The sequence below is a fragment of the Sitodiplosis mosellana genome, unplaced genomic scaffold (assembly GCF_009176505.1).
Source record: "Sitodiplosis mosellana isolate CC-2019 unplaced genomic scaffold, AAFC_SMos_1.0 Smas_scaffold_6197, whole genome shotgun sequence".
In the NCBI taxonomy this organism is placed as follows: Eukaryota; Metazoa; Arthropoda; class Insecta; order Diptera; family Cecidomyiidae; genus Sitodiplosis; species Sitodiplosis mosellana.
The window spans coordinates 1,741,295-1,760,013 of record NW_022601438.1 but is presented as its reverse complement, the minus strand read 5'-3'; the positions used below and the strand labels follow the sequence as shown (position 1 = coordinate 1,760,013).

Sequence of the window (18,719 nt, the reverse complement as noted above, 5' to 3'; positions counted from 1 at the left end):
TACAAATAATCACAGGACCCAGAAGAGGCAGAGAGTGAGTGAGTGATTGAGCGTGTGTGTGTGTGTGTGTTCACTCACGCGACATGAACAAGGGTATTGATTGATTACCTCTAAGGTGTTCATCCAAAGGTAAACCAACTAATTGTTTGCCTGTTTGCATACACAATCGGAGAGCGGACTGAAGGTGAACGGTATGTATATGTGGCGGGACCGGCATAATTATTTTATCACTATGAAATGTGTCAGAGTTTGGTTTTTTCTTTCTTCATTCACTTCGTTTGACGTTGATGCGTGTTGGTTAATTTTTTGGTTATACTGAATATTTGCTCGGCTGCGTAAACAAACCCGCGCACATTATATACGAAGTGGCAATAAAAATCAAATGAACCGATTATGATTGTCATTTTATGATTAACCGAATACGTGTTGCGATATGCGATAAGAAAAATATCATACGCCCAAATGAACACACAGCGCATAATTTTCGGTCGGACAATCAAACGTCGAAATTGACAAACATTCGGCCCGTTTTTTTGTACACTCCACAAAAACTCCGAACTCGCATTGAATTGATTGATTTGGTTTTGCATGTCATAAATGGTTTTTTTTTTGCGAATGCATTTGACGTGCCGCATGCATACATATACATAACACTTCAACCAGTCTGAACCAGCTCACCAGACATCATATGCATCATTTGGTTATACTAACGTGGTGTGTGCCCGTGAGTGGTGTTCTACACACCACTCTGGATGCTCAGTTTTGAAACTGCGGCCATTGTTATTTGTTTTTTTGCGCGCGTTCGCTGGCCCCACCGTCAATCAAAACAATCCATTTAAGCTGATAAAGGTTCGATTGACCGAAGTTGCTCGGTTTTTTTTTTCACCCATGGTTGATTCACATTTTTATTAGAATTTAATTGGCAAACATATTACGAATTATCATGGGTTTGTGGGAAATCAGATTGATTACTATCGATTGAATTTTTGTTTGTATTTGGTTTTTCTATTTTTGCTGTCATGTCGCTTTGTTTTCCTACTAAATGATGTTTGGTTCCTCATTTATTCAGCTTATAAGATGAAATGAACAGATTTATAAAGACACAACATGTTTCTCATTCAATCATTACTAAGCTACATCGTGCTGTGAATGGTGTTTCTTTGAGTGTTTTGTCTTATTTAAATGGCATCAATCTCGTAACTTGATTCATTCAGCTTATTTCCAATTGGAAACCGTCCGTTTGGTCAAAAGTTCGTATGAAAAAGCTTCGGTTATTGTTAAGTACATAATTATTCAATAACAAAACCAAATACTTAAAATCGCAATCAGGTCGGTAAATTTCTGTGATATTTTAGCCAAGACTACGATCATCATATTCAACAACCAATCGAAAAGTACTTAACAAAGACAAATGACTTAATGTCTAACAATTCGAAAGTGAAACACTTCAATCTTGTGATTTGCTACAGTTTTTTTTTTATTTCATTGTTGTTAATAACTGAATATCCCATAAAACAGATTTTTATGTTAAACAGTTTATTTTGAATAATGGAATTACGAATGGAATGCTTGTCAACTCTTAGTCGTACAGAATTTTTCCTTTTTGTTTCCTTTTTTCTTCTTTTAAAATCATTCAATTGAAATGGGTAGGAAAGGAAATCTAAAAGGAAGAGCCCATCTTCGTTGAAGAGGAGTTCGCATTTTTTTTGCCTGTGCTGGCTCTGGGATATAGGGTGATGCCCACAATAAGTCCATACAGATCCAATACTTCAGCGAAAATGAGTATCAAAATCATACCGATGTACAAACGTGGCTGTTGTGATTTACTCCTCACACCGGCATCACCAACAATACCAATTGCAAAACCGGCCGCCAGACCACAGATGCCGATTGTTAATCCTAAACCTAAGTGCATAAAGCCGCTGCAATACGATGAGATTGGGAAAAAAAACGTTGAAATTTCGTTATAATCGGTTGTATATGGTTGTAAAAATTACTTGAATAGTGTATATGTTTGTATGGTCTTATATTCTGGTAGTTCTTGGATGATTAATACAGCCATAGCTGAGTAGTACGTATCAATATGGCAACTTGATTCAGTTTGTAAAAAAAAAGTCACATATGTATATTATGATGGTAACTGTGATGAGATTACATGATTTTTGAAATATTTCAAAGCTAGCTGCTGGGTTGAAAATATTCTGAATTCGTTCACCGCTTTACCTTTTCAGAAGATACAAATGCCAATAATAATTCGCATTCGATCATTAAAATAAATGAAACAATTGAATCTTGTGATTTGCTACAGTTTTTTCTCTCTTCACTTTATTGTTTTTCATCATTTTTAAATATCTCATAATCATCAATAAAATAAATTTTTATGTTTCACAATTCGTTTCGAATTCGTGAATAACGAAATTGCAAATGAAATGCTTGACAAATCATACATTAAGTCATAGATACAGGCTATTTTTCTTTTCATTGAGAAACATTCAATTGGAACGGAATGTAGTTTTTTGTGTGTGATTCATGTTATTTTTTTCTCTCACCTCTCCTGGTCGAGGAGATTGTCAATTCTTGGAAAATGATAAAAAGAATTGAATTCAAGAATCAAATGAAAATACAAACAAAAAAAGTATTTGATAAGCGTTTTTCATTTCACTACGTGCCAGGTTTTTGTTGTCGTAATTCATTTTTAGTTGTTTTTATTCGATTAAATCGAAATGGATAAATCTGGTAATGTTTATGTGTTTACCTTTTGTTTTCTGGTTTGTTTGTTTTTTTTTTTCTTCACATCAACATATTACGAACATTACACATAAATATTTATCAAATGTTTAAGTGTGTCTCAAGTTTTGTGTCATTTGTTGTGTTTGAATTTCTCTGTTGGTTTTCTTCTGTTGCATAAATAGTATTAGGTATTGTGAGTGAGATTTTTATATTATATTCGATTGAATGCTAGGTAGTTGTCAACACACATTTTGAGTATTTCTTTTCAAACATTATTCAAAATGCAATTCCTCTAATTTTGTCTCACCAACGATTTTTATCGATTAAAATTTCTTTGGTTCATCTGCGCGCTTGTCTACTTATCAATTAAAGTCTAAACTAACGTTTTTATTTCTGGTTATCTCCTCCTTCTCCTCCACTTCTTCTTTTCTAAATATTAAACAAAACAAAAAATGAAAATAGGAACATCTACGAATTCAATTGACACATATTTTGCTTGTGAGAAATTCAAGGTAACAAATTCAAAGTTAAAAGATATATGCATCTGAAAAAACTGGCCGTTTTCCATAATATTTTGTGCTTGTGCCGGCGGACATTTTGTGACTGAATATAGAGAAGTGATGAAAAATATGTTTTTAACTAGCATTAAAGATGCCATTTTGTGTTTTCTTCTTTTTTTCGCGGAATAATGACAAAAATGTGTCGCTGTTCAGTGAAGGAAAAGATATATTTAACATTATTAGCTTCTTGCTGTTCTTTCGTATGTGCCAGAATTCAAAATGCTTTTTATCTTGCCCAATGAGGAAAACGTTACAGTTGTACAAATTTTGTGCACAGCTTATGCAGAAATTACATTGGCCGTGTACGAAATGTTTACAACTGTAACGTTTTCCTCATTGGGTGAGTTGAATAAGTTTTTTTTTTTCTCTGTTTGTTAAATTTCTTATTTGTTGTATATGATTCAACACACTGTACAGTGTACACATTCAGTATGTGTTCGGTTATTTTTTGCTTGTTTCTTTGCTTGATCATCTGTTGTATTCTGACTATAGACTAATATCATTCATTGGCGGCTGAATTGCAATGCCGTTTAAAAATTGATTGAACCAACATTTAAAAGGATGATCCCCTTAAAATTTGTGGTGTGTATTACGCTCGTTGGATTCGAAATACGATGTAATGATGCAATTTCTTTTAGCAATTTTCTATTAGAAAATAAATCATTTGTTGGAATTGCACTCTAGCAGTCTGAAAAAAAAAAAATTATACATTCATCAATTCTTTGCATCTGATTTATCTTCATTGTATTGTTCTCAGCCTCTCTCTATTAACAATCGACCTCAAATTGTTATACCTATTTTCTATATATAATACACAAGTGACGGAGGATTAACGAGATTCACGTTCTATGCTTTGTATTGTGTATGTGTGACATTCTTCTCTAATTCGCTCGTTTTACATTTAGATTTTATTCAGCTGTCAAATTTCAATTCACTTCAATTTCGATTTGCTGCACTCATTTCGGACACTTCCGATATGATTTTTATTTAATACTTTGGATTTCCTATTTTCCATCTTCTTCTTCTTCAGTTTTGTTGTTGCTTAAGGCCGAAGTTCCTAGCTTTTACTATATTTATTTATATTATCATTGAAATTCCACTGACAGCCGGCTATGACATTTGTGTGGCGGGGTTGTTTGCTTTTTTATTCCATTTAATGTTTACTTTTTTCATTTGTTTGGATTTATTATATATTTATAAATCAAATGTACATTGGCAATGCGACAGAGACTACAATTAAATTCATTTTATGGATAAATATAGAAATTTGCCATCAACGGGCTGGCATTGGTGTCGATAAAAAAGTTGATACGAACGTTTACCACGTCAACAGAAAAAATTGTTCATTTTCAACACGGTTCTGCGGTCTGAACGCTGTTCCACTACTTCCAAGAAATCAAGTTTATCTGAATATCATTATATGAGGCTGTGAGAATGAAAATGGCAATACAGGAATAAACATTCTGAAACGAAACATAAAACAGCAAACACGCAAAAGTGAATCATGAATGTTTGAGCAGCAGCAGTGAACCATGAGTATCGGTACGTGTGCGTAAATTCATGATTTGCTTCAACACAGCGCTCATTCAAGATTCACTTTTGTGAATTTTCTTTCTTAGCGGCACTTCAGTAAATATTTTTGTCACGTTGCGCATTTGTATGTTTTCTTTTCATGGGTCGGTTTTAAAAAAATGTTATTCATTTCCAAACTCACCGTAGTTTTAATTCAATCCAGACAAAATATATTATTTCAAATCATAGACCTTGATTTGCGTTAAACAAGAGTTCGTATTTTGTTAGTTTGGAATACAGGAGTAATAAAATATCTGTGGACTTTAGAAATCGTGTTTCACTTTAATTGAAGCAAAAATGTTTGATACACTTTCAAGTCCATTGGAATGATGATTCATTGTAATGGTGGTTTTGGTTGTGATTTGACTTCGGTGTGAAAATTAGGTGATAAGGAGCGCGAATTTCGATGTGCCGATAACACCATTGGATTGGGCACATGAAATACTGTATGAGAATCGAAAAAGAAAATTTAACTTTTTTTTTCGATTTTTGCCTGTTTCCGATCGTCTACATGGGAAGTTTGTATGAAAACCTCGGAGCGCCGGTGTTTTACCGGTTTTGTTATACACATCAACAAAGCAGTCTGCTTCACCGTAGAAAAGTAGTGCGCAGTAAGAAAACAAGAACGTTCAGGTTTCGGCACATCGAAATTCGCGCTCCTTATCACTTAATTTTCACTCCGAAGCCAAATCACAACCAAAACCACCATTACAATGAATCATCATTCCAATGGACTTGAAAGTGTATCGAACATTTTTGCTTCAATTAAAGTGAAACACGATTTCTAAAGTCCACAGATATTTTATTACTCCTGTATTCCAAACTAACAAAATACAAACTCTTGTTTAACGCAAATCAAGGTCTATGATTTAAAATAATATATTTTGTCTGGATTGAATTAAAACTACGGTGAGTTTGGAAATGAATAACATTTTTTTAAAACCGACCCATGAAAAGAAAACATACAAATGCGCAACGTGACAAAAATATTTACTGAAGTGCCGCTAAGAAAGAAAATTCTCAAAAGTGAATCTTGAATGAGCGCTGTGTTGAAGCAAATCATGAATTTACGCACACGTACCGATACTCATGGTTCACTGCTGCTGCTCAAACATTCATGATTCACTTTTGCGTGTTTGCTGTTTTATGTTTCGTTTCAGAATGTTTATTCCTGTATTGCCATTTTCATTCTCACAGCCTCATATGTGTGTTATTAAAAGTGGCGTGCGTTGCTGCGCGCACAGTTTGAGTGGAGTCGATGTGGCTGTGTACAGCAACGCACGTCAGTTATACAGTGACTTGCGTCGTCCATATGCTGAGATATATCCGCTGCATACGATATGCTGAGATACTCAGCCATCCAAAAACGTATGCTTGATGTAACATTGAAACTTTTCCACTATATAATTCCAACGAGGATAGGGTTGTCAGGAGACAGATTTGTAATGACAAAATAATAAAAACATATTTGTTGTCATATTTCTCTTGTAACAGTTTAACCACTTTAGTCTTTGCGTGGAGAAACGCTGATTTCACTCCTTTTGCCATATGAACCCTGAATAAGTGGATCAAAAATTTTATTATATACGAACTGAAGGGAAAAAACGTGGATAAAATAATTTTTGCGCAAAACGCCATTTTTCGAACTAACACAAACCAATGTCATTTTATCTCAACATGAAATCCAACATGAAAACTAATCAAAATGCACAACTTAAAGGCATAGAAAAGAAAATAACTAATAAAAGGGATCAGTGTTTCGAAATCTATTGGCCATTTTTTAAAAACATTCTTCATTTTGGGAATAGGAAAAAAATTGATTTGTCAGATACTTAGAAATTCACTTGGTTTTTCTTTTGTTTCACTATAAAAGGATCACAGATTGAACGTTTATTGTTTCCTCCGTCGCAGTTGTGTGAGTCCCGTGTGGAAAATTTTTGACTGCCTAAGTCAGTTGATTAATTTGGGACATTCAGTAACTATTTGACTGACTAACAGTGATTGTCTCGAACAAAATAAACAACTGTAATTACCAAAGCGCGACTCCACACTTAGCTTCTAAATGTGACACCTTGGTAAGTGCGAGCATTCGTCATGCGAACAAGCAATAAAGAGAGGGAAAACAAGTGCGCGTGTAATAGTCGCTACATTGAGAAGCATCGCATCAGGCTGCTCATTACCACACGCGCACTTGTTTCCATTCTCTTTGTCGCTTATTCGCAAAACGAATGCTCACACTTACCAAGGTGTCACATTTAGAAGCTAAGTGTGGAGTCGCGCTTGGGTAACTTTAATCACGAATCACTCTGAGTCAAAATGTCCTAAATTAGTCGACTGACTGAAAGAATAACTAAACGTGATTATCTCCATATAAAACACTTGTGTACCACTACATACAGCTACACACAACTGAGTGATTGTTAGTCATTTTATTTGCACACGGGGTGTTTTTGCCTATATACTTTTCTTCTGTCTTCTTCGATAATCGTTATATGTGTATTATCGATGTTTTTAAGTCTTCTAAGTTCATTCTTTCCGTTCATTAAAAACAAAGCGCCACACGTATTCAATGAGTTCACTGTTTTCATTTGGTAATGCTTGTACAACAAAGTATATGTTCTAATTTTCTACGGTATTTGTCGAAATTCTGTAATTTAAAATGTGTGTTTTTGTGTTTTTGTGTGTGTGGTGTGTGGGTGAGTGAGTTGTGTGAGCGGAAACACGTTTATTTATCATCTAGTTGCCGACATCGATATATTTTATATCACTCTTCAAAATCGGTGTAGCACAACAAACTTGAATGTATGTGTAGTGTGTATGTATGTGGAGACGGTGCATAATAATTGGTTATTCATGACAAATAAAATGGAGCTCATTTCAATTTCGAATTTCCGGTGTGTGTTTGTATGGGTGATAGAATTAAATTAAGAGAGAATAACATTGTGATTTGTATGATTCTTTTTATTGGAATCTAATTTTCCGTTGGAATTCAATTTTCCTTGAAACTCCTTTCGTTCGGGTGCAATGGCATGTCATCCATCGTTGTGTGTGACTGTGCGATGATGATGATGATGCAAGACGAATCGATACAATCAAATAGTAGTTATTCTGAAGAAAAATCTGTCTATATGAATTTTATAATACATTCAATCACATCGGCAAGAGCAGATGAGCTGCCGAAGTGGATATCAATTTTCACAAGAGTCGGCACTTTATTTGGTTCAATTGAATTCCAAACGAGGCGATTGTATTGTGAACTCAGCAAGGAAGTTGTACATCCACAAAACAATGAACAAACAACTAAGCTTGTTGCCGGTGATTATCGATAGAAGCAGTGGCAATGCATTCTCTCCACCGTATCCGTCTAATCGATTCGTTAATGACTTATACTGATTACAATTCTCTATGCTCATTACATAACTACTGTTATAACTATAAATATAATTATTATTATTATTATTCGTATGTCTAGTGCTAAAACAATGACTATTATCGTTTCGGTATAAATTTGAATAGAGATCCTTAAATATATTCATTGACGTCGGTGATGCAGAGCTAGACAAATTTGGAACTGGCGTCGGCGGACCAAGACGATTGTTTAACCGCGAAATTTGTGATGACCATCGGACTGTGTACTGTGGCGGCGTTCGTGTCATTGCTTGTACACTGAAACAACAATTGAGATATTTATGCATACTCTTTCTATCAACTTTACACATTCATGCAAAGAATAAGATGTTATTTTCTCGCACTTACCGAACAACGACCGTGGACAGCTTCCATGGCATTGTGAATACTTTGTGTTTATCGCGTGGACAGAACAAATGTATTTGTGGACCGGCATGGTTTAAACTTTCTTCCAATGCCGAAAACTCATGAATTGAAATATTCCAAGCGGAACACGATCGACTTTGCTCCGACAAAATCTAATTTTACCATTAAAAAATGGCATAAACACATTTTAATCAAAACGACTTAAAAACACCGAAAGGTTTGCGCTTAAAACTTTAAGCTTTCAACTTTCAACTTTCATTTCACTTACCTCAATGAATAATTGACGATCAACTTTTGAGTCTAGGATCCATGTGCATTGTTGATGGTAGAACGAGTTCAACGAAAATACAGTCGTCGAATTGTTGAAAAAGTTGTTGGACGACAGTTCACCTAACCGAGCAACAGCAGCAACAGCATCAACAGATAAAAAAGAAAGAGGAACACGTTATTTTATATACGGTGAGGACTTTTCCGAGCCAAGTGAGAGTCTTTCATGAAAGACTCGCTTTATTCAACAGATAAAAGCTCTTCATGGAACAGACTCAACAGTTTCTTGAAAGTGATTTTCCGGTTTTTTCTCTTTGTTCAATTCTGTTTCTGATTTTGCTTCCAATTTGATTCGCTATTTCAAGCTCACCTGAATGTGTGGTAAATGTTTTGCTGCCGCAAAGTGCGTCATTGTTAAAGCTATACGATGATTTAAATGAAAATCCCTTTGTACTCCATGAGTAATGTGGTATTGAGTACACAAGCTTGAGCGGAGTCCATGTGCGTAAACTAACGGGCAGCCATTCTGCACGGAAAGCACCGCAAAAGCAGTTGACCGACTGTCCATCTTCCGATATCATAGTTAAATGATCAACTTGATCCAATGGATACATATTTGTCAAGCACTGGCAACCAGCATCACCGCACACCGTTTCACAATGCGGCTCACTTCCAAGGCGCTCCAATGAATCGATCTGCACGTTTGAGATTGTAATATAGAATTCAATTACTCTTAATGTTAGCACATTTTACTGGGTCAATACGGATAAGCTCTTAATATACATATATCCGCTATTAATTCCAATGACTAATCTTCTATTTATTAAATGTTCGAAAAAATTTCCTTCAAAGTTCTCGACTTGATACTCATACGATTCGGAAATGTAAAACTTCTCGATTGGAAATCGAATAAAAATGAATTGTATAGCAAAAAGTTCGCTTGAATTATGCAGAGAAACTCGTTTTTAATTACCGATACAGTTACACTCTGATTAGCAGCTGGTACAAAGTTATGTGTGCACGTGAGAACACCTTCGATATTCCAAAACAGATGCTCTGACCCGGGTCCATTGATTGCACCAAACACTGGACTACTCATGCCATAATGGTCTGTGTCGCACAAGGATGATGGCTGTAGCGTTCCACTTTGTTCTTCTGCTCGAACAAAGAAACAAAAAATGTACCATTTTCACTTCATCTCTCCCCAGATCAATGCAAAATAATTATCAGATAATCAAAACGTTTTATTCATTAAATAATAACAATATTCAAATAATAATATGGTTCTTCAATAATTTCAAATTAAATCGATTTACTAATTAAATCGTAATAAAATATGCGTGTCCACGATAGGCAAGCATCATCATACTCACCGTCATGAAACATGTAGGCTCCATCAATGAATTCATCGTTATGATCGTAGTTGGCGGATGAAGCACCCGACCCAGCCGGTGAGCCATGAAATCGTCGCAGAGCAATCATGATTTGTGAACCGGTTGAGACAAATGTTTGCGGTGGTACAAAATTGCCATCTTGATCACGAGCATGCCGTATGATGGGTGAGCACATTTTATGCAGTGATTTCTTTTGGTTGCTCACACTCGACGACGCTGACTCAAGGGCACCATCAATAATTTCGATAACTGATCGGCATGATTGGGCTTTCAATCGGTAGTTGAACAGTGAAATGTGCACAACATCCGTCGGTTTTCCTTTGAAAATTAATCGGCAATTCGGTGCAAATGGTCTTCCGCGCGTATCAAAATGTCCAGAGCGTCCATTGGCTTCGATGATGATTTTATCGCAGGGTGAAAATTTCGGCGGCGCTGGCGTCCAATCGACATCGACGGCAGTGGCAACGGCAGCACCACCACCACCACCACCACCACCAGCACCAGCACCACCGTGCCTATGATGATTACCACCACTGTGATTATTATTGCGCGAGGGTGCAACGGTTTGTGGAGGTGGCACAGTTGTACCTTGTCCCTCAATAAATTCCAAATTAGCCGCAAACCCATTGTAATCAAATGGTGGTACTTGATAGCCAGCATTGAATTCCAGCAATAAATAGGGCCCTTGAAATACGAGCTCTTGTTTTTTCGAACCACAAACCGTTGCCAATTTCTTATCATTCGGCACCGAACCATCATACAACGCGATAAAATGCGTATCGCAATGCCTGTGTGCACGCGTCATGAAATATGCAAATCAAATAGTTTTAAATTATTGAGTGTGTGCGCGGGAAAAGTCAAAGAGAAAATTAATGATGAATGTGATTTGAATAAATTAAACTTTGTATGTGTGTATGTCATTTATTTTCTACGAGCACCACACGCGAGAACCGAGCATGGTGATCTTTTTTCTTCGAATTTCCATTCATTTTGTCGGTTTGCAATCGCACAAATTGCCGAAAGCCAATTTAACTGAAAATGAACTTTGGTCAGGGGTCGAAAACCTGGTGTGGCAAAACGAGAGTGCATGCTACTGCAAATACAAATACGATAGACAAAACGATTTCGGAAAATAGATCAAAGTTTGAGTGTTGTGTGTATTATTGCGGTGGTCGCTATGCTGCACAAAACACGCAAAATTAAATCAAATGACACTGATATCGATACAGAGTAAAATTTGTTTTGTGTGTGTGGTGTGTGTGTGTGTTTTCGATCAAAAACTCACCCTTCGGGCAGCAAAAGTGATGTGAATGTGATTTTTACGCGTGTATGGGCTGACGAAGTGGCGATAAGGTATCGACAAATGATATTCGGCGGATAGATACCAGGGAAACCTGGACTGGCAATAGCGCACGAATTATCCTGTTGACATGCATAATCGTTATACGTCCAATCGCATTCGGTCGATGTGACACGTGTTCCACCTATTTTTTGTTGTTGTTTTTGTTGTTGTGGGGAGTAGGAAATGTGACACATTTGCTTGTTTAGTCAGAATTTTTTTTTGTTACAAATCTCTTCTCTTTATCATTCAAAGCCTGACTCCTATTGACTGCTAAATGCCGGAAATGTTTTCGAAGCAATAAAACTAAAACCGACATTAACTTTTATGTGAAATCGGAATTTGGATGATTCATCACTTAGTTTTCGATATATACGTGTGTGTTTGTTTTTTTTTTATCTCGTTCATCTTTTAGATTATTTCATTTTCATGAGTGCCGAGGATTTTCTTTTTAGCCAGAGACGGATTGTGAATGGCATAAATCGAAATCAAATGAAAAACCATCTGAATACAAATTGAATATGGAATTGCCTCTAGTTTTCATGTACGTATACACGCTCTACCTACCTCACCCTCTTCAGAACATGTTTTTCCCCTAACTTCACGTTGTTTCGAGCTTCTTCTATTTTTTTCTTTACACATAACAAAAAAAACTTCAATTCGAATTTATTACATCTTTTCAACATCGCAATCATTTTATATCCGGATGTGAAAAGCTTAAACGAAATGCAGCAAAACAAGAGTCAAGTTTTGTTGTATAAAGAAATGATGGCAACAGACACACGGAAAGTGAAAGATAGAAATAGAACAAGAGAGGGGGTGACAGAGAGAGAGAGAGAGTGCCGACAGCATCCCACTCATCTCAAAACTTACCTTTCGGATGGAAGCCAACCAATGGATTGCTGAGCGCTGTAAAACTGAAATAGGCCAAGAACTGCGAACGACTCGTCTGCTCAGTGATGCTATCAATCAGAATTACGAATTCGCATACATATAGATCGCAGAGTGAGCGTGGAAACGAACGAGAGCGAGAAGAGCGCGGTAACACAGTTGCAACGAAGAAAAATTACCATGAAATGAAAATCAGAAACATTTTCAAATAAGAATATTAGTCAAATGTCATTGATAACGTAAATGTGAAATGAAAGTGAGAGAAAGAAAAAAGTAAACAAGACAGTAAATGCCATTGTCAGTGCCACACTGAGTTGGCGGGCAGGTTGTGTCATTGATAAATTACATGCAAACAGAGCATGAAAAACCTTACTTGAATATCAACGTTGTTGCTCCTTCGTCCGAAAATAAAACGGCTGGCGGTGAATAACGTTCATTTGAACCGCACAATTCAGCGCTGGGCGAACTCAATGAATCAATATCGACCGATCGTGGCAACAAATTGTTATCCATTCCAAAACGCAACGATCCACCTTCGCATTGTTTTCCATTAAATCGGCCAGTTTCGACCAGACGATACACTTGCAATTCAACTCTCTGACCCGGCGCTGGACGCAGCAAATATTTACACAATGTTGGACCTTGGACCGTTGGCGATTTGATTTGTCCGAATGCACAGCCCGATGTATTTTGTAAAGCACGCGAATCAATCGTTATGTTGCACACTTTATTAGAGCAACACAAGCAAAAATCACCAAATCGAACGAATAAAAAGAAAAAAACAGCAAAAGAATTAGTGGAAATTACTCTGGTGGAGTTGGGAATGCGAATAAACATATATGTAGACTTACAGAGAGAAAGAGTGAGCGAGAGCAAGAGAAATACGAATTTCGAAATCGATTTATTTGAATGAAATGCCCGATTCATTCGATCGATTTGCAATTGGGTTGGCTGTGTGTGTGTTTGTATGTATATATATCTACGTGTGCGATATGCGTATCTATCTTGCTCTCACGGGACTGAAAATCAATCAATAAATTTACATACGAGATTAATGGCACTTACTATTGACACAGTATTGTTCTAAGCCACACTGTCCGCATCTTGCTGGCGAAGTGGAACCACACTGGCATCCGCCTTTTACACAGCAGGCGCAATTGTGGCTGTTCACCGTTGCAGGTGTGTGGTGTGAGGACGCATTTACTGCATTCCCTGCATCAATGTGTGACGCGTTGGTCAGTAGTGCACTGCCACCATAATGTGAATGGTTTTCCCATTCGCATGCACATCCACTCGTTTTCTTCGTCCATAAATCAACTTGACCTGAAAATGAAGAAAGAAAGAATGAGAATATGAAGGAAATAGAACCAACCACATCGACATCAACATAAATCTAAATTTAATCATTTGACGCGCTTAAAATGGTGAAAGCGAAAAAAAAAACAAGAGAGATTTCCTCTTCTGCCATTCAAAACTCCCTTCGAACGAAATAATTAAAAATTAATTTCCATCGAGTATAGTGAGTCGTTCGTGCAGCGATTTATACATTTAAAGCATATTGCATTGTTGAATAAACATGTAGCGATAACAGTAAAACAGTAAATGATACATGTAATTACGTCACATTACAAGTATTGTTCGAAAGCTTTCCCATTTGATTTATTGCCTCTTAAAGCAACAGAATGCCTTCAATGTATATTGTATGGCACACACTCGCGCGCACACCGCACACACAATCAATGGACACAAATAAAAAAGCGTCGACCATTCTTTTCCAAGATGATATTGTGCAAATGTTTGGAAGTAGTGGAAGAGGCGAAAAGGCGATACAGAGAAAATAAGTGATTCAAATGCGAACGGCAGTACGCTAGGCAGTACGGCAGCACGGAAATTGCATTGTCAAGTTGAATTCTATTCAGTAAAAGAAGATACTATCGTGAACGCTTCAATTAACAAAAATGTGACTGTGTTGACTGTTCTGTTTTATGTTTAACATAATAATGGATGTTGTTGCCAGAGATCAATTTGAGGGTCTTGTGACGGCAGACAAACACCATTTTTGACACGATTTCATCTGGCAACGTGCACATTTCAGCCGACGTTGTACTCTCTCTGTCTCTCTCTCTTCTCTTTTGCGTTTGTCCATTCTCTCGTTTGTTCGCTTACTCTCACATCCGCTCCCCTCTCGCTTAACTTTGTGCTTTGCCACCGAATTAACGTCTATTCCAGAGATTATTGCACACATTCAGCAAGCCCAGGTGCACATTTAACCATTTCATATGGTGTGAATCGACTGAATAATAGAACCTCGCTTGGAAACACAAACATCTGAATAGCAAAACTCCAACTCACTTTACACATTGTGTTTGTGTTTGCGAGTATGAGCTACTATTTTCGGGGCCAGTAAATATAAACTTATTGATGTGAAAAGCATGTATGCATAACATCATATACACATATCGCATCACATCACATCCCATCGCTATGATAGTCATGTGTGTATATATATTGATCTGGTTAGCTGGGCCACAATAAAAATTTATGTTCAGAATATGTTTAGATCTTGTTAAGCAAATAAATAGACGAGTCATGTGTAACTATATGCCGCTTATTAAAACCGAAGAAAATGGAGAAATGATACCTGCTTACATATTCTATCCCGGTTTTTTTGGGCTTCTTCTTACTAGAGCGGCGCAAAGCGCAACATAATCATCGACACGCGTTTGTGCTTTCTCATGATTTTTCATTTACTATGAGATCACGGGGAAAGTAGACGTAAAGTATTCGGGCACAATGAAAGGCAGAGCGACAGAGAGAGAGAGACATGGGGAGAGAGCAATACACTATGGAAAAACTGCCTTGCAAGAATAAAACAGTAACCGAACTTATGTGTATCATGTGTATCATTAGGCTGAGTTTAATGATAAAGTGAAAATTCATGGCAGAACACACTATGAGCGAATGAAAAAATAAATGAAGCACATAGACAGAGAGTGAAAAAAGAACCATAAAGAAGAAGAATAAAAAAGCGGCAGGAAAAGAAGATTATAAACGAGCTGTAGTCAAGTTCACAACACAAAATCAAGCGGTGAATGGAATCGAGCGCAAAAAGGAAAACCCATTTGTAATAATAATCTCGGCTGGTTTCGGGCAACAATGACGACGACGACGACGACGACGACGACGACGACGACGACGACGACGATGACTACAATAGTAACGAAAGCATGATTTAAATTTTTGCGGCAACGATATCTCCACACAAATACAATCACAGCCAGGTGCACTCATTCAAAAATGTCACTTGACAGATTCGCTCGCGCCAATTTTTCTTCTTCTCCAGATTCGTTCCAGTCTGATTTGGCTCTTATGGTTAGTTACATGAATACAAAATGCGACTGGTTTTTCGGTTGATTTTGCAAACGATATGTCGCAATTTTTGCATCCAAGAACTGTAATGAAGCGAATCGATTCAATTGTACACAGATTTGTTTATTTATGTGTGGGGTTTGCTATCGTCGAACATTTTTTTTTTCCGAATTCGGATCACATTCATACTGCACCACAATTTCGGTGGGGAACTCGGGTATTATTTACAGTTTCCTTGCATATACAACGCCGTCCATTTGTAATGGGCATTTGATATATTTCTTGTGCAGCAGCAATTATGCTGCACACTCTGCTCCTCGCCACTCTGCTCCGCCGCACCCACCACCAATTCAAAAGACACAAACCTCCCGGGCAAAATATGTAGTATGTTGTACATATATGAATGTATGAATTTCTGCATGAAATGTAATATTCGTCTCTAAATACTGGCGCGTTTATATGTGTGTGTGTGTGTGTGTGTTAGTTGGAATCAAACTCTGATGACCTGCAATACCATACGACTGCACATTTTTGTTTTGGGTGATTTTTCCAGTTTTTTTCTCTGTTTATTGTACTGTTGTCCGCTTATTCTCTCACCCTCCCAACCAATTTCTTCTTCTTCTTCTTCTTCTCACCCACCACTAAAAATGTTCCGCAATTTTTTTTGAATTGTGAACAATCTTCAGTGTGGGCAAAGTGTAATAGATATTCGTAGTCAGCACTCCAACTTTTACCGTGTAGACAATGAACGCCAAAACAAAAATGAAGACACTTTTTGTGCAAATGCATGAAAATTCTCCCAACAGAGTAACGACGACAGCAGTGAGGGAGAAGAAAAAACAAATCCAACACTCACACACACACACACACACACACACTCTATTTTTGCCACCAACAAAACCACCCCAAAAAATATCTTTAGGATATGAACCAATAACCAGTTCAAAACTTCTTCGTATGGTTTGGTCATGGAATGTGTTCCCCTTCGAATGCTGCGACATTAATAAATAATAACTGCAATGAAAAAGCGCTAAATTTTTTTTAAATGTTATGAATGTTTTCTGGTTTTCGGAATTTTTTTTCGGGTACAATCAGTGCGAAAGGGAGAGGGAAAGAAAAAGAGACAGAAACATAAAGGACACGGACTCTGAACACTCGTTACAAATGTGCGCCGGGGACATTTAATTTGTACACTAAAGATTTACGTGATTTGGCAACAAAAGTGCTTTGCAAAACGCATCATTGCCACTAACTGGAGGCCCTAGCAACAGCCAGAAATGACAAAAAATTGTTCTGTTTTAGTCATTTGTTTGGTTTTTCATTGTGTTTTGCCGCTTAGTTTGAGCGCATGCTAGTGTGTTGTGTACTGATTGTGCATATATATATGAATGGTTTGGAGCGAAAATGTAATACAGAAAAGTTGAGCGGAAAAATGTCAAATGAAAAGGGATAGCTATATAGTTCACTATAGTTTACTATAGTGTTCTGTATAGCTATCCCTTTTCCGCTCATTCATCATCGACATTTTTCCGCTCAACTTTTCTGTATACAATTTTCGCTCCAAACCATTCATGTGTGTGTGTGTGTGTGTGCTCTGCGTGTATAATTATTTTCTGCCCATTGCGCTCGTTCACCATTTGAATACATCACTTTTTTCTCTCTTTGTACTCGCTACTTTTTTTAAAATGAAAACAATTTGACGAATTAAATGGACAGGGCATGTTTCAGAAGAAGAGCTGTCAATTTCTCCCATTCACGATACTAGCGCCACTGAGGTATATAGCAAATCAATTTAAATTGGAGTTTATTTTGTAACTAAAATACGCGGCATTTTTGAAATTTCGTGATATTTACGCACTTTGAGACAGGGCAAGAAACAATGACGAAAGACATAGAGAGTTGCAGCGGAGGGCAAATCACTTTTCAAATTACTTCCATACTACTTCAAAATTACTTTCTATTACCTAGCCTATTCAGTAGGCAAATTACAAATTACTTTTTACCAAAAGTCATTTATGTATGACAATGTCATTGACACAAGGTTGCTGCAACAGCAATATACCACAGGCGATCCTGGTGGCACCGATTGTAATGTGTTGAAAAATACATTGTAACACACAGGATTTTACTATAGGTGCCACAAGGTGTCGCTATTGGTAATGCTCTTGCAGCAACGGTGTGGTCATTGAACTAACATATTTTTTCAATGTACCGATATATTAGGATGTGACAGCTATACCACAAATTACTTTTATACTAAAAGTAATTTGTTGTTTAAAAATTACGGACATATTATGTTCATTCTTCTACTTTATTAGAAATTGCTTTTTTGTGATTTGCCCCTGGAGTTAGAGAGAATGAAACAGAGACTGAGGGCAAAAAAGCGGAACAGTATATCGACGAACACAAAAAATGAAAACATCATAACGTTGGGCCAGAGCGCATAATATCCATTGCACATTCATGGTGGATTCCGAATTGACCCAAAAATTAACTATTTTCTTTTCTTATGTAGTTTTTTTGCTCTCTTTTTTCTTCTGTTATTGTTCGCATTTATTCTTTGCAAAGTTGCAGCGCTCATTCCATGTAATTCCATCTTCCATTTATCCATTTTTCTAGTTAAATGAATTCAAATTGGTTTATGCGTTTCGCCGCTTTTACAAAATTCAGCGTCTAATAAGTAATGGCTGTGTGTGCTCATTGTACCATGATCGCAAGTTTGGCAGGAAATTTTTTCGACATTTCCTCTATTCTTCTCTCTCTCTCCCTCTATTCTTCTCTCTCTCTCTCTCTCTCTCTCTCTCTCTCTCTCTCTCTCTCTCT

At 36.9% G+C, this 18,719-nt stretch overlaps 1 protein-coding gene across 1 annotated transcript in view; it reads right to left on the bottom strand.

Annotated features, from left to right (window-relative positions):
- Positions 1–7,805: 7,805 nt before the first annotated feature.
- LOC129577604 (uncharacterized) overlaps positions 7,806–18,719 on the bottom strand; it is a 71,734-nt gene continuing 60,820 nt past the window's right edge. Inside the window, exons 3-12 of the mRNA XM_055464982.1 lie at positions 13,593–13,850; positions 12,901–13,252; positions 12,510–12,598; positions 11,583–11,781; positions 10,277–11,085; positions 9,877–10,058; positions 9,274–9,598; positions 8,905–9,026; positions 8,619–8,788; positions 7,806–8,528 (exon numbers count right to left, since the gene is read on the bottom strand). Of these exons, the coding sequence (XP_055320957.1) occupies positions 8,084–8,528; positions 8,619–8,788; positions 8,905–9,026; positions 9,274–9,598; positions 9,877–10,058; positions 10,277–11,085; positions 11,583–11,781; positions 12,510–12,598; positions 12,901–13,252; positions 13,593–13,850 (2,951 nt within the window). The 3' untranslated portion in view covers positions 7,806–8,083. The remainder of the gene's footprint in view (positions 8,529–8,618; positions 8,789–8,904; positions 9,027–9,273; positions 9,599–9,876; positions 10,059–10,276; positions 11,086–11,582; positions 11,782–12,509; positions 12,599–12,900; positions 13,253–13,592; positions 13,851–18,719) is intronic.